The 15,890-nt window shown below is 38.2% G+C and overlaps 1 protein-coding gene across 1 annotated transcript; it reads left to right on the forward strand.

The window, feature by feature from the left end:
- Positions 1–1,579: 1,579 nt before the first annotated feature.
- On the forward strand, positions 1,580–15,665 carry CFAP206 (cilia and flagella associated protein 206; the record flags this gene model as incomplete). Its single annotated transcript, XM_084201746.1, has 12 exons — positions 1,580–1,687; positions 2,982–3,065; positions 3,360–3,450; positions 4,509–4,697; positions 4,964–5,122; positions 5,581–5,789; positions 6,498–6,617; positions 8,607–8,805; positions 9,527–9,664; positions 11,615–11,808; positions 12,827–12,970; positions 15,435–15,665. The coding sequence occupies 12 exons, from the start codon at positions 1,580–1,582 to the stop codon at positions 15,663–15,665; spliced, it is 1,866 nt and encodes a 621-aa protein (XP_084057872.1).
- Positions 15,666–15,890: the final 225 nt, after the last annotated feature.

The raw sequence follows: 15,890 nt of genomic DNA on the forward strand, positions 1-15,890 counted from the left end.
CAGAAAAGCTAGAATTAATTGCATATTGACAAACTGAACCACTTACAGCAAGGCAGTGCATTCATCCAGTGGTGTGCCCACTGGTGTGTGCAAGAACTTGGGGCTCACTGGGCTGCTACTTGCGGGCTGTGACCTGTAGTACTTGCAGGCACTACACCCAGAGGAGCTGCCACCTCCAGCAGCAATCATGAGACCTGAAGGCAAAGATGGCTCTCTTGCTTGTGTTGAAAAGTTGCCTCATCTGTGCTGCCTCTGCCTACAGCACTCGCTGTGTACCATACACACATTTTGTTTCTACATCTATGTGTGAATTTATCTATGGATTGTATGCATTTAGAGGTATGTAAATACATTTATCTGTACCGGGTCTGGCTGGGATGGAGTTAGCTTGCTTATCAGCATTCCCTGTGATGCTGGGCTTTGGATTTGTGGTGCATTGTTAACACACAGGTGTTTTGGCCATGCACTTGCTTGGCATGAAGGTTTTCTTTTTCCCACTATGCCCCCCTCCAGCAGATCATTCATAGAATGGTTTGGGTTGGAAGGGCCCTTAAAGATCATCTAGTTCTGACCCCTGCTGCCACAGGGTGGGATATATACTGTATGTATGAGTATATATGGGTCTAGAGGAGGGCCATTAAAACAATTTGGGGTCTGGAACATCTCTCTCCTAAGGAGAGACTGCAGGAGGTGGGCTTCTTTAGTGTTGAAAAGACTGAGAGGGGATTTCGTTAATGGACATAAATATCTCAAAGATGGGTGCCAAGAGGATGGTGCCAGACACTTTTCAGAGGTTCCCAGTGAGAGGGTGAGGAGCAATGGCCATAATCTAAACCACAAGAAGTTCTACCTCAACATGAGATAGAACTTCTTTACACTGAGGGTGGCAGAGCCCTGGAACAGGCTGCCCAGAGAGATCATGGATCTCCCTCTGGAGAGGTTCCAAACCCAGCTGTACACGCTCCTGAGTAACTTGCTCTACATGACCCTGCCTTGGCAGAGGGGTTAGACTGGATAATTTCTATAGATTCCTTCCAGCCTTAACAATTCTGTGATTCTGTGATATTAAGGTACATATGTATGTGTGTACATAGGTATGTATGTGTGGTTTTCATACGTATGTATGTATATTTACACACACCTGCATAGAGCCATAGCTGCAGACGTCCACTCACACGGTTTGTGTGTGCGCCGAGACACTCACACCTCCACTCCTGTGCCTCCACAGCCGCGTGTTTGGAGTACATGCGGGCGTGTAAGTTTTGCACGCACACTGCCCTATCTATCCTGCACAAACACTGTCTCCCTGTGCTCGGAGTGTAAATTCACATCCCCGCCTGCCCTCGCCGCTCTCCCGGCAGGCCGGGCCGCGCCGGGCCGGGCCGCGTCCCCATGGCAACGCCCGGGGCTGGCGCTCGGCCGCGGCCGCTCCTGCCCGTCGCTAGCGGCCGGACGCGGGGACAGCGGCACCGGGGAGCTTCGGCGTCGGGAAAGCTGCTCAGCAAGCGGCGGGCTCTGGCCGGGACGGACCCTCGCTGAAGTGAATGTAAGCCGGTTAAGGCCTGCGTGCTTGGCCAGCATGTCCGGCGAGCTAAGCCAAAGTGTCCTCAAGAGAATAATCCGCCAAGTGGGCCTGGAGTGCGCTGCCCAGGGAGAAAACCTCTCGGAAAGCTTGGTGGCCTTCATGGTAAGCGCCAAAGGAAGCGTTCAGGGGCTGGCGGCAGCTGGGGCTGTCAGGGGTGACCTGAGCTTGGACATATCTTGGTTTCCAATTGCCTGCTGTGAGGTGTTTTAAAGGGGCACTCAGCCACATCCAGTATTGGGTCCTAAAAACATGAAAAAGTATTTTATTCCCCTGAAATCTTATTAATATAATGCTCCAAGAAGGCTGCAGGTCCCGAGTCCCGCAAATTATCTGAACTCCAACTCGGAGCTTTCTTCTGGCAGATAAACCATTGTTTTCTTACAGAAGTAAAAAAGAGAAGTTTTACCAAGTTTTAATAACGTTTCTTCACACTGTCATAAATGAGCCTGAGATGCATAGGTGAATGTTTACCGCAGCAGCTATATTTATTCTTCTATGTTCCCCTCCTCTCTCTCTTGTGATGGATAATTTTGTTTCTCTGCTCAGACAGGGCTAGGTAGTATAAATGGGCTGAATATTTGAAGGAATGGGCTTTGATCTCATTTAAAGTGAAAATTTAATGGAATCAATCTCAGTATTGTCCTTGGTAGACAACTGTAAGTATCCTAAAAGCATTTTACATTTTGGCATCTCTTAGGAGACACAGCATGGCTGCAGAATATAATCTGAATGCACCTGCAAAGCTGTGTCTGAAGAAAGATGGGCTAGATACCTTTTTTATTGGTGATCAACTCTGGATAAACTTGTAGATAAATGTAAATGCTTCACAGCAGTACTGTTAATATGCTATTTTTCCCCCTAAGGTGACATTGCAGCTTTAGAGAAAATATTGGGCTCGAAAGCAGTATTAATCAATTAAGCAGGAAAATTTTAATGAGTAAAAAATTTGTACAAGTGGCTGGCAAGACACCTAGCATGAATTGCACCAGTTGCAAACATGCACTTATTTTCCTGCATGTAGAACACTATAGGTTTTTTTTATTCAAATGGTAAGTGTTTATATGGATGCATATAACACCAACTTAGAAGTTTATAAACAACCATAATGGATTTTCAAAAAAAGTTACTTAGGAAAATATTTTTCCAAGTAAATTTTAAAGGAGCTATATTTAAATATTTGTATCACAATTTATTTTTTTTCATTTGTGCCTGAGAACTGAGATTGAAACTGGCGAGATGTGAAACGAAGTAATTTTGTTTCATTATCAAAGACTGAAATGGATTAAAAAAATAGTAAAGAAATATTGAATGCATCTGAGATCTTTCAGAAAATAAAAAGTGAGTTGCAAAGATATTTTGTGATGTAAATTAGTGTCTTTCTTTTGGCAATCTCTAGGTGAAAGCTGTTGTTTTAGATCCAAGAAATGATTTTAATACGGATCGAACACTTACAGAAAACGATATGCAGGATCTTATCCAGGTAATTCTAACATGATGTTGAGAGTCACTACTTATCTAAGACTATAGCATTATTTGCTACCTGTTCCTGTAACTAAAATTCCATGAACACTTCCAAAATTTTAATGCTGCTTTATTCTCATGGCTCTGTAGCTAAAGACTGGACTATGTTTCCGTAAATAAATGCCTTAGAAAAGCTTTATATGGAGAAAATGGTAGTGAGGGGGCTCTACAGCTGTTGTGAACCTTTACTAGATCACTATCAGTTAGATGTTTCCCCAGAGATGATAAAGGACTCACTTCTCTCTCTTTTTAGCTCTGTGTTACCAGACTGCTTGATACAACAAACCCATCCCTAAGCACAATTAAGATGCAAGTTTACTTTGATATGAACTATGCAAACCGAGGTAATTTCAAATATGTTTTCATAGAAGTTGATGCTGAGTTTATAATTTAAGAATAGTAATTACTGTTAAATGAATCCTGGCAGTAAACAAAATAAAAATCCCAGGAGAAATTTACTGTACAGGAGTCTGATGTTTCAGTATGGATATAGTAGGGAAAAGTGTACATTAGGTTTGAGAGTACACTCTTGTCATTCTGTCTGAGAGATTTACTGAACATAATGTATTAGGTTGCTTGAGGACACTTACACTTTCTGGTTCAGTGGTTAGCTGCCTTCATCAAGAAAAGCTTGCACCTGCACCTGTGTGTCTGAAGGCACTCAGAACTCAGTATTTTATCAATATCCCTAACTGAGAGATTTGAGTAATCTTGAACAATCAGTTACAACTTTAGCTGAGTATGTTTTTGTCTCATTAGTAGTAATTTCATATGGTCTGAGAATGAGAATGTGAAAATAAAATGAGATGGGGAAAATGACTCTGCTGCAAATGTAATTCCTGATCTCAAAGGGACAGTGGAGGCTGCCTGGAAAATAGAAGACACAGAACGAGAAACGATGTGAAAAAAGCATTTCGCTGTGGGGAGATAATGAAAATATTTTCCTGTTAGCATGGATTAAAACCAAAAATTAGTGCCACGGGGAGCTGCTCCTAAATCCTCTGAACTCTATAACCTCAGTAACTCCAGCAAGTTTTTGAGATCCTGAGTAGTATTCAGACTTTAGCATGTAACTTCAGGTGCCTTTGAAATATGTGTTGGTGTAAGTTATGTCCTCCTACAGTCAGAGGAATCCAGAGAGCCAGAGACTTGCTGTCTAGTTTGGCCTGCACGGTTCTCAGGACTCTACTGACTGATGTTAATCATGCTAATTAACATCCCAATCATGTTTAACTCTGCTGGTTTCAATTCTAATGGTGTGGTACTATGAACATCCCTTTCACGTACCTGCGCTTCAGAAACATTAAGTTGGTGCTCTGACTGTGGAAATGAATTACACCTTCTGTATAAGACAAATTTCAAAGGATTTAGATAGCACTTTTTAAGTGCCCTTCTTTCCTAGATGAATTACTGAGTGAGCAGGAGCGTGTTCTGGAAGGAAAACTGGCTCCTGTAGTCAGAGCCATCACTGAGAGTGGTCCACATGCGCAAGGAGAAATGGAGAATGTGTATCAAAAGATTGTTACCTATGTGCTGCTGAGATCTGGCCTGGGATCCCCAACAGATATTGAGGCTGTCAGGGAGGTTACAGGTCAGTAAACTCCCAGCTGTGAAATTGAGCTTTTCTTCTTGAAAAAATAAAATTTCACTTTCTCTTCACTGATATTTAGATACAAACATGGTAAACTGTGATGAATGCTTGCTATCCAAACTGTCACTGCTCAGTCTTAAAGTGTAAATTTCCCATAGATTTCCTACTTTTTGCATTTGTTCAGGAGAGGCTGTTTTGCTTATTTGATGATTTTCTTTTCTGTTCCCTCATACTGAGGGTTTTCTCCCACTGTGTAATGCTTACAGCTGCCTTGCAGAGTGTGTTCCCCCAGACGGAGATGATTACTTTCATCTCACTTGATAAGAGGGACAAAGAACAACAGCTGAAAGATCTTGCCATGATAGTGACAGGAATTCGTTTGTACAACAAGCAGTGCCAGAAAGGAGGAAGCTGCATTGATGACTGTAAGTAAACAACTGCATTTGAGCTGGGTATTTCCAATTCATTCTTCCTGGACTTCTTCTCTGGAGCTGCTCCAATAATTTCCCATCTCAGGGACGCACGTTATTGGTATTTTACAAATTAGGAAACAGAATTGAAAATTGTGCAGATTTTCTCAGGAAACCCGTGTCAGTTGTAGCAACAGAGTTGCATCTACTATAAAGCAAGTTTTCTCACATTCCTTGATTTGACTGTGGTATTTCCACACCTGTAATTCTAAATATTTGCAACAACCTGACTAGTGAGATAGGGTGATTTAATCTGGTTTGCAAGTATTTGGAAATGCATGAATACAAGAAAAAAATGTAGAAATCAAAATTTAATTGGAAGACCATTGTGCTCAAATATTGCATTTTAACCATGTGATAATGATTTCATTAATTCTTTTTATACATATTTCATATTTATTCCCCATGAATAGTGCCAGGCATCCTAAGCGAAGCCATTCCGTCGGCTACACGGACTCTCGATGAGCGTCTGAACTCCTGCCAGCTGCTGGCCCACCGCTACACCGCCCTGCTGGAAGCCATGCAGGAAGAGCCCCAAAGGTTCTCCCGGCTTAGATTTCTTAAATTAAAAGAAGCACTATTCAATGTGAGACAGTACGAAGCCTTCCTTTGCATCCTTCAGGTGAGATGTTATGTCCTCTGGACTTTTATTGCAGGTGGAATGTCTTCGAGTTACCTACTTGCACAGGACAGAAATATAAGAAAAAATATTCAGAAAGAATTGAAATAAAATAAAATATATCTTTAGATAAAGAACCATAGATTGTTTAGGTTTGAAAGTATCTTTAAAATCATTGAGTCCAACCATTAACCTATTAGCCTGGCACTGCCAAGTCCACCATTAAACAGTTGTTTGCATACTGATTCTCTACCCCAAAAGGCATGAGAGAAAAAAATCTCCTTGATCAATCCATAAATCATCTCAGTTTTAGTCTGCAGACAACTCAAAAATATATTGGCATCAAAAGTCTTTGAAGAATACAATTTAAATTCTTGTTTTGTTAATGAAGAGATTTTCATTTGTCTTTTGAGAAACTGCAGTCTTTTATTAGTCTTTCCTCTATAAAGCATTGAAAAAAAGTATTTTTTTTCTTTTTGTTCTCTTCATTGGTAAAATCCAGAGGATTTTCTATAAAAATTGGTAGTTTATGTGTGACTGAAGTGCCTGAGCACCTGAACATTTAAGAAAAAATGTATTTTGTGGATAGCTAGAGTACATTTCATTCCCTAAAGCAATTGTTCTGAAAATAGTTGAATTAAGAGGCCCAGATAAATACTTATTACTTGATTTTTGGAGTGTGGTACATCTTACCTGACATTCTCTTTCCAGTCTAATGCTATTACAAGTGCTCAAGAAGTTGAATCGTTGGATGTTCAGTTTGAAGCAGCAATGATGGTATTGAAAGATACAGTCCAGGATAAGACTTCCATAGAGTCCAGACAAGTTTTTGTAAGTATTATGAATAGAAAACCCATTACTTCTTCAGTAGAAAACATTAATTAAGTAAGACACTTTGCTGGTGTGTTTTTTAATAGTTTATGTTTAGCAAGAGGCTACAAATCTTCTCTCTAGTACAATAACATCTGTGATTTTTGAAGGAGCATCTAAAAGACTTGCTCTTAAGGAAAGAAAAAGGATGGGGTCTGTGTGCTCTCTGGCCAGTGAGCAGCCACTGAAGGATTGATATTCTGTACTGTTGCACCCTTGGTTGGTAGCTACAGGACATGGGAAGGAGGTATTAGGGGGAAAGGGAATGACTGCTGTGAACTACTGGTGTTATGAGGGAGGCTGCTTACTGAGCCTGTGAAAACCTGGGATTATTATGCTGGCATGTTATAAAGGAAATCAGAGAGAAATATGGTAGAAACCAGCTTAATTTAATTTGCTTTTCTTGTAAGAGCTTGTTATTCTGTGTGATTTGATTATCATTCCAATTCCTTGTGGTTAGCTGCTGCACCAGCATGCAGTTTCATAAATGTTTTAGGTTATTTTTCAACATTCTAAGCCAATTATTAGAAAGGAAAATAAAGCCTACTGTGGAGGAAGAGGAAAATCATGACCCCCACCTACTCAGAGTATTTTTTACACTTCTTATAAGAGCATCCAAGTAGGCAACTCATGGGAACAGCACTTATAACATCTGTGATTTATAAAATGAGTGATCCAAGCTTCACTTTATGTATGCTTTTGATTTTATAAACGAGATATTCTTGTTTGGAGAACATTTTCCCCTTTTGTCCACCTACTCAAAGCAGTTTTTCCTCTTCTATATCTTTGTGGGGCTTGAGTGACTGATATACCTTACCCTTTTCCCTAAAAGCTGTCTTTTGTTTGCTGCCTTCCTGGATTTTTTTTCTCTTCTGCTTGGTTAGTTGTTTTGTCTTCTCTGCTGAAGGCAGAATATATAATGCCTTTTGACTTCAGATCCTTTTCAGGTAGAGATTTTTCTATTAACACACCATTTAAATAACTTTTCTCGTCTCTGGCTTATTGCTGACAAGCTGGATCCTCTACAAAGGTAGAGAAGCAGGGCATTCTTTCTTTAAAAAAGCATAAGATAAAGCCTATATTTGTAGCAAACATTTGTTTTGAGAAAAATAGTACATTTCATTAATATTCTTTGTTTATGCTATTAAGAATGTTTTTGATCTTCCTTTAGTTTCTTCCAGTTTTGTAACCATAACATTTCCACAGCATTAGCAATGCTGATGAATTCCAGATCTGGCTCTGTTGGCTGCTCTTATGGTAATGTTGTTAACATGCATAAAATGTGTGGTTAAGTGTGCATTTCAGATTGGTTGAATCTCTTCCTGTAAATACTCTGTGTGTTTAAATGTAACGGGGAACATTTTATGTCACTGTCATTGAAAACAGCATCTAAACTTAAAGCTTATAGGCTGCTTCTTTATGTGCCTACACCTGTATGCCAACAGCATGTCCGTGCTGGGAAGGGCAGCGTCCAGTTTTGCCCTGAAGCCTGGACCACTCTGAAGAGACCTGCACCCCTTCCATTTGACATACATGATGGCCTGGGGGCTGTGGTACCAACTCACTCTGGAAGCAGGGTAGACAAAATAACAAAACCTATTGTATATAGGTGTGGTTTTACCTACTTTGGTAATTAATCAGGTGTGTTCCTTCTGATCTTTACTCCTCTACACCATATTTTCAGTTATAAAACTGTATTATCAGTGAAGTGCTAAATTCAAAGCATGGTCACACAGTATATTTATTTAAGAAAGGCTCTGAAGTAAAATACAGAAAAGTACAACTCTTGCCTGTGGGTTGACATGCTGGATATACTTGCTTTAGGCATATATGATAGAAGCTCCTCTTACAGTGTCCCTGAGTTCCCCTGGAATTGTTGTGCACAGTGCTTGGGTTACACTGTAGACATAAAACAAATCTGCATTTCAGATAATTTTCTTTATGTTCTAGCCTCTGTTTATGGAACTTTCTAAGCTTTGGACCGGGTTTCAGGATGAAATGCTACTGCTAAGTTTCCTCACAAATATGGCTGACAATCTGCAACAATTCTTGGAAATCCAATCACAGCTTTTTCCAGAGGAAATGCTAACATCTCTTCTGGAAGGAGTGACTGTGAAAAGTGATGTGGAAAGGATAAAAAAAACCATGGGTATGGAAAGTTGAAACTTTTTGATTTTCCTTAATTTTCCAAGATTTTGTAGTTTGAATTTTCTTTACAATAGGTGCTTTACAGAAGGTGCTATATATTGATTTTTTAATACTCAGAATTTTCACTGTAAATTAAAATAAGCCTTGTAGGGTGTAGACTTACATTTTCATGTAGTGTAGCTTGTGATTCTATTTTTACAAATAAAATTAAAATAGAGCTTCTAGATACAAGTATGCTTTACAAAAATGGCAGAATGATCAGAGAATATTTATAATTTAAAAAAATAATTAAGTGTATTCATGTCTTTTTATACCTTTCAGAACTTTGGAAATTGAGAGGTAGGGTATAAACAAAATAATTTAACTGGGCTTTGGTTACCAGAAGGGATTGTTTGTAAAATGATATCCCCAGGAACCAACTTTTATGCCAGGGAGCTTGTAATGCATGTGTGGGTGAAAACAAAATCAAAGAATAAAATATTATCTTCCTGTTGTTGTCCCATGTTTCCAAAGAAAACTAATGCTACTAAAGAAGGTTCTCACAGGACTGATTTTTCAGTAGGTTCTCTTTCAAGGTAGGACTAAACTTCGGCTTTTGGGATCAGGGCACTGCAGGTCATCCTGTGAAAATCGGAGTAATCTGGTCATCCTGTAATATTATTAGCTTTTAGACATCTGATATTTTAATATTGAAGTCCTCCCTTTGTTTTATCTTTTCTTAGGATCCAGAGTGAATGTTTCTGATTTCATGAATAAAGAATGGCTTTTTCCAGAGACTACTGATAATTTTGATCAGTTGCTGATCCAGTACCATGGTTTCTGTGCATATTCAATTGGCATGAAAGGTATCACCATACCAGGTATGCTTTGTGGTTAGATATTTTCCATACTATATATTTACACAAGGATTAGGAAAAATGTAAAGGCATTCTGAATGCATCCTCATATGTCAAAGCTGGAATACTGTTTCTCTACGTTTGCAATTTTCACCCCAGATAATTTATTACCCTTGTTAAAGTATCTTTTTTAAAATACACAAATAAACTGCCCTTAGTAGAAGGCAGGATGGCTTGAAGAGGAAGCAAGGGCAGAAACAAGCTGGGATGGATAAATGTTTCTTCCTGCTCTATGTGTGTCTCTATAACCTACACTGCAACTGAATACAGGTTTGGTTTCTGTAAATGTGCTGTAATGCAGGCATAAGGAAATGGCCATTCCTTCTATTTTGTGCATCCATATCTAGCAAACATAGCCATTCATGTCTTCCTCATATGTATTTTTAAATAGTCATGACAAAGTACTAAAAATCTTTCCTGAAAAGAATACAAAAGTGCACTTAAGTCAATTAATCATAGGAATTTTTGGTCTCTCTAGGCTCATTTGTCTTGAAAGTTAGCCTTATTTCAGCCATCCTAGTTCATGTTTTCCATCTCCCTATCCTTTCTAGAACCTGTCCATATAGAATTTTTTTAAACCTATGGGGGTTTGGAAGGAAAATATGGCCATTTACTTGTCAGTATTAAAGAACTGATATTTTTATGGCAATGTAATTTACTTACACTTAATTAGTATGGCACATGAGAACAGCTGTCCTTAGTTGGATTGAAGGTCTCTCTAGCCCTGTATCTGATTATTGCATATGGACAGTCATAAACCTTTAAAATTATGAGAATTCAAGTCAGAGTGATCTTTCCTTAATTATATCCTTTTTTGTTCTAGCAGTTGGTGGTTATGGGATTTCCTCTGATTAGTGTTGAGTCTGTAACCTTGTGTTGAATAATCCTTCAAAGACGTTTTTCATTTATCTAATTGATTTTGGAATCCATCTAGAGTTTGTCATGGGATGTTCATATTCTCAAGAGCCCCACAATTATAATTATACATGCTATGAAAAGGTACCTCTTTTTGAGATGGTTTTAAGCTCTGGCTTGATAATTTCAACAAAGACTTGATAGTCCTTCTGTTAGGAAAATTACTAAATAGTAATTTTATATTGCCCATAATTAATGGTTTTATAACCCCCTATCATATTATTTCTTTTTTCTTTTTAATGCTTTTTAACCCCTCCTTCTATGAAAGGTATCACAAGCCTTTGATCACCCCTAGCTCCCTTTTACTTGTTCTGTTGTGTTGGAACAAATTGTATTTTTACAAATATTATTACAGGTTGTTATAATATTGGTCTTCTTCTCTTCCTCTGTTTGCATACTAATAATTCCTTTTTTGACTAAGTATGTTCAAGGCACTGTCTATGATGATTCTGGTCTTTCCTGGGCAATGACATCTGAAGCCCAACCTGCCGCTGTCCTTGAAATCAGTTTGTGTTTTCCTGTATAAGTTATTTGGCCTTTATTGACACTTCATGTTCTATGTTAATTTGTTGTTTGGCTTCCCAGCTGCTTTATCTGCTTCTCCAGTTCATCTCAGTGTTATGCCTTTGGTATAAATGCACTACTAATCTGCAATCAGATATTTGCTGAAGATTTTAGGGGAAACATTTGAGGGTAAAGACTGGTTTCTTATGCCTTTGCTATATGTGTTTTATCTGTTGTTTTTCTGAGACACACCTAAGGCATGGTGAATGTGAACTGATCAAAAGCAGTTTTACTGACCTAACAAAATAGAGTTTACTATATTTTAAAAAAGCTTGCTTTTAAGGGTTTATACTGAGTTCAGAAATGAAGGAAGTGAAACTAACTTGAGGAAAACAGAGAATCTTGATTATAAATGTCTTTTGTATTGGATATCATACTGTTCACTATTTTAATTCGTGGGGCTTATTTTGGGTTGGTTTTTCTTCTCATTTTTAGGAAATCCTGCTATTGGAATTTTGAAGCACAAGGAGAAATACTATGTTTTCAGTTCAAAAGAAGCTGCATACTTCTTTGCTAAAGATCCAGATAAGTTCATTAAATTGAATATAGAAAAAGCAAAAAAATATGCAGAGCTAATTCAACTGCTTGAGCTCCATCATCAGTTTGAATACCTTCTTCCACATGCACAGGTACACACTGCCCACGCCTCTTGCTAAACAGCTGTTGGGTCACTGGTTGGTCTGTCCTTTCTAAAAGAGAACAAATGATACCTACCCTTAGGAAAGAAGTAAAATCCTCTGCCTGTCTGAAGGTCCATCTTTTCCAGGTCTTGGGAGTGTTGAAGAAATGTTTCTACTTAGTATCATTCTCACCTTATGTATTCATGGGAGAATATGTAAATCCAAAGCATTCTGGCAGTGATAAAAGCTGCTAGTCCATAGCCTAGGCAGGTCTTTTGTCTGATGCTTCTTTTCCTCATTTTTGCAAAAGTAGCTTAAAGGACCAGTAAATAAATGGAACAGAAGATATGTCAGATATCAAGTTAACTGGAGCTTTAGCTTAGCAGTCCATGCATGTGTGCTGGATAAGGGCGTAGTTGTATCTGGAGACAGGAGTTATGGAACATATTAAAAAATAAAAGGAGAGTCACCAATAATCAATGTGATGGTGTTATTCTGTAAAATTCAAAGACTTGATTTGGATTTATAGACAGCATTCTCTGTGATCCACTTGTGAATTTTAGATCCCTTGCAGTGGAAAGAATGTAGTCTTAACTGACCCTTGGTTTGAAACATAGTTTATATTCCAGCTATAGCAGAAATGTGTGCACTTCTCCCAGCTATGATTTGTGATTTTTAGTCCATTTATGAAGACAAACTGGGGTGCCTGCATCATAAAATACTGGTGGTGATGGGACCCATGGTTTCTAAAATCAAACAATTAAGCACTTACAAGGTAGACAGGAGCCTGCAACTCAGCTGTGGCCTCTGCCTCAAAGGTTTTTTGTCAGAAATTAAATTCACCAGGAATTTAATGTTTTCCTTTTAGTGGGGGCATGGGGAACAAAAATACTGTTGAATGTAAAAATCAGTATCCACTTGTGGTTTGCAGGTGTCTAATTGCTTTTAAAAAGTACCATAGCCATATGCTATTTCTGTGTATTCTTCACAATGCCTTGCTTGGCTTTGGTTGTTTCTTTTCATCTAGGCCAGAAAGGCAAGCAGAAGTTTGATGAAACCACCCCTAAAACGTGAGAGTGGTACTCAAACTGATACTCATATCTTGCCTCCAACTATTGTGAGATCCTATGAATGGAATGAATGGGAACTGAGAAGAAAAGCTATAAAATTGGTTTGTACTGTTATTACCAGATTTTCATTGTTGGATCTAACAAATTTGAGAATAAATTATTCTTAACTTTTGTTTCTTGAAACATAAACCTAACCTTTATTCAAAGACATATACTTCATTATAACTTTTTTTTCCTAGATACTCTCTCTCCTTATTTTTAGACTTCTCTCACTTCTTACATATTTTTCCCTGTTTTTTGAGCAGTGCTTCCACTGCTATATCTGTTAATTTCAAATTTTTCAGTTGCCTTCTTTATGTAATAACAGTTTGTTGTTTTGAATTGAATTGCATTGAATATTAAGGTTGTTCTAAATTCAAATCAATTTAATGGGTTGAAGATACTGCTGTATAATTTCTTTGTGAAAAAAAGCCAGAGCAAATGTTTGTCATACTATCTGGATTTTCTGAGGGATTGGAAATCACAGTCTGTCCATAGAAGGTTGACCACATACATACATAAAAACTTTAAAATTAACACTAAATATTTCAGAAGCTTCTTTCTAGGGTTTGCCAGCCCATGTAGTTGTCAAGGTATAGCATCTGATTTTCAGAATTCAATCAAAATGAACAGCTTGTGAGTACAGGGAATATTGCAGTTAACAATATCAACTGAACATATAATACTAAAGGGTTTTTCTTTTCTTCTGTGAACAGAAGCACTGTGGAGGCCTGTGGTCTACTGGGCAACATATTTCCTTTCTGTTTTCCTTTTTGCCATGATATCTCGAACATTATGAAAGGAAACCAAAATTTTGGACTGAGGAGTCTTGCCAGTGTTGCTAGCTCATAAAGGATTCTAAGAAATAGTTGTTATTGAGGGACATAAAGAAGCCAATTAGGTTTACAAGAAGCCTAGCTAAAAGCCTCTTTTGCTTCAGTAAAAGACAAAAGCACATAAATAAACATAAGATGTGGTCAGTAGCTCTTCAGCATAAGCAAAAGTGGATATTTTCCAATATCTGGTCATGAAGACCATTCCCAAACAAATTTGTAGCTCGTTAGTTTGAAATATTTAGAGACAGTACTTCAAAGTACTAAGAGTGTTTTAGGCTCAGCTGTCCAAATGTGAGATTAGTGATGTGGAGCTGAAAGAAAAAATCCCAGATGCATGCAAAAGTGCTTTGACTATGCTAACTTGTAATATGGAGGTGATAAAACATTTAATAACAAAGTGATAAAATAACAGAAATAGTTTACCAGTGCATCAATGAATTTGATACTTCAGGAAAACAATCAGAGATATTTGTAGGTTTTGTTAGAGGATGAGCTCACATGCCTTTGGTGTTTTTTGTTGTGTTCATACCACTACAAGTTCAAAAAACTTGTACTGGTATGAAATATTAAGCTATTACTTTGTTAGAAAACCTATATGCTGTTAGAAGTAAAATTTTTAGCTCACATTTGTTTCTCTGTGCAAGCACAGTTCCTTGTAATAGCATGCATTCCATCATTAAAACCCTCAGAAAAAAAAACCCAGAAAACTTAATATATTGTCTTTCTTCCCATGCCATCTCCTCTGTAAGTTCCTTATTTGCTGGATTCTGCTTGATGACTCTGCATATAAGATTCAGTTGTAGATTAAGGTACCAAGATATGCCTACATTTAGGTGCTTCACCTTCCATTCCAGCAGAGAGAGACCTCAGTGGTGGAGGCTGGAGAATATTTTACCTTGCCCTGTTACAATATTGAGGACATTTGGTCAGCTGAATCACTCTCCAGCTTCCACTGACTCCAGTCTTCACTGACTGGACTGGACTTCAGGGACTTTCTCACTTACTTGGAGGGGTCTGAATTCCAGCATGAGAATGTATTTCATGTATTTTGAGGAGAACATTATATCATAATTTACAGTGGTTTACATTGTTCTGACATAGAAGGTTCAGTGGAATAAGGAGCATTTTTTTTGTTTCAAGTGCTGGCTTTGGAATATTAACATTTTGTGAGAAGTAGTTTTGTTGTTGTATCTACGCAATTTCTGTGAATAACCAGCATTAATCATAAATTGCCCTAACTTTTACCCCTTGTTAAGGGGTTAGTGAGCAAAGTGGTATAAGAAGGCATTTTTTCACTTTTATCTGATACTTTGTGACACCAACCTCTAAACTTCATCACATTCAGCAGAAATCAGACAAAGATTGGAAGCACTTGCCATGAAAACATTTGATTCTAACAAAACAAAGGTGAAGCATTTAACAAAATTTGAAGGACAATGACAAATGGTATGAAATTATTAAGAGACTCATTTAAAATTGTGTGGGGTACCTAAAGTGCTGTTCAGACATCGTGTTAAATCAGGATTTACCAAATTACAGTCACAACTGTGTATTGTCAGGAGGGTAAGGTGGGCCATGTTCCAGGTTTGTGAAGCCCATGGATGTAAATAGACAAACACTCCTGAGTACATACTGGTGCTAAAATGTTCAAACAAAATTTTGCTTAATCTGATCCTTTTTGTGTCTTTAGGCCAACTTGCGCCGCATGTTAACTCATTCCATGCAGACTGATCTCAGCCACATGAGAAGAGAGAACTGCACCCAAGTGTATCTGCCAAAAGATGCTGGCACCCAGACTAAGCGTGACAACTCAAGCAATGTGCCCAAACCCCAGATTTTCTTGAAAGGTCTCCGAGGAGGATCATCTCCCACTACTCATATGGTCTCAGTAGACTTAACAAGACCACTGGATGAAACTTAAGTGAAAATGAGAAACCTGAAGCTGCATCTTGAATGTGTATATAAAAATCCCTGAATATATCTGAATTTAGACAGTAAAGATTTTGCTGTGTCTGTTGATTCCAGGAACAGTTGGTCTGTTTCGTTTATCTTATCTGTTGGGACTGCTGACTGGCATTAAGTGACAGAAGTGATAAGCCTGAAGCACAGATTTTAAATAGCAGTTTAGAATCAAGATGTTCCCAAG

This window comes from Fringilla coelebs (genome assembly GCF_963513975.1).
Source record: "Fringilla coelebs genome assembly, chromosome: 3".
In the NCBI taxonomy this organism is placed as follows: domain Eukaryota; kingdom Metazoa; phylum Chordata; class Aves; order Passeriformes; family Fringillidae; genus Fringilla; species Fringilla coelebs.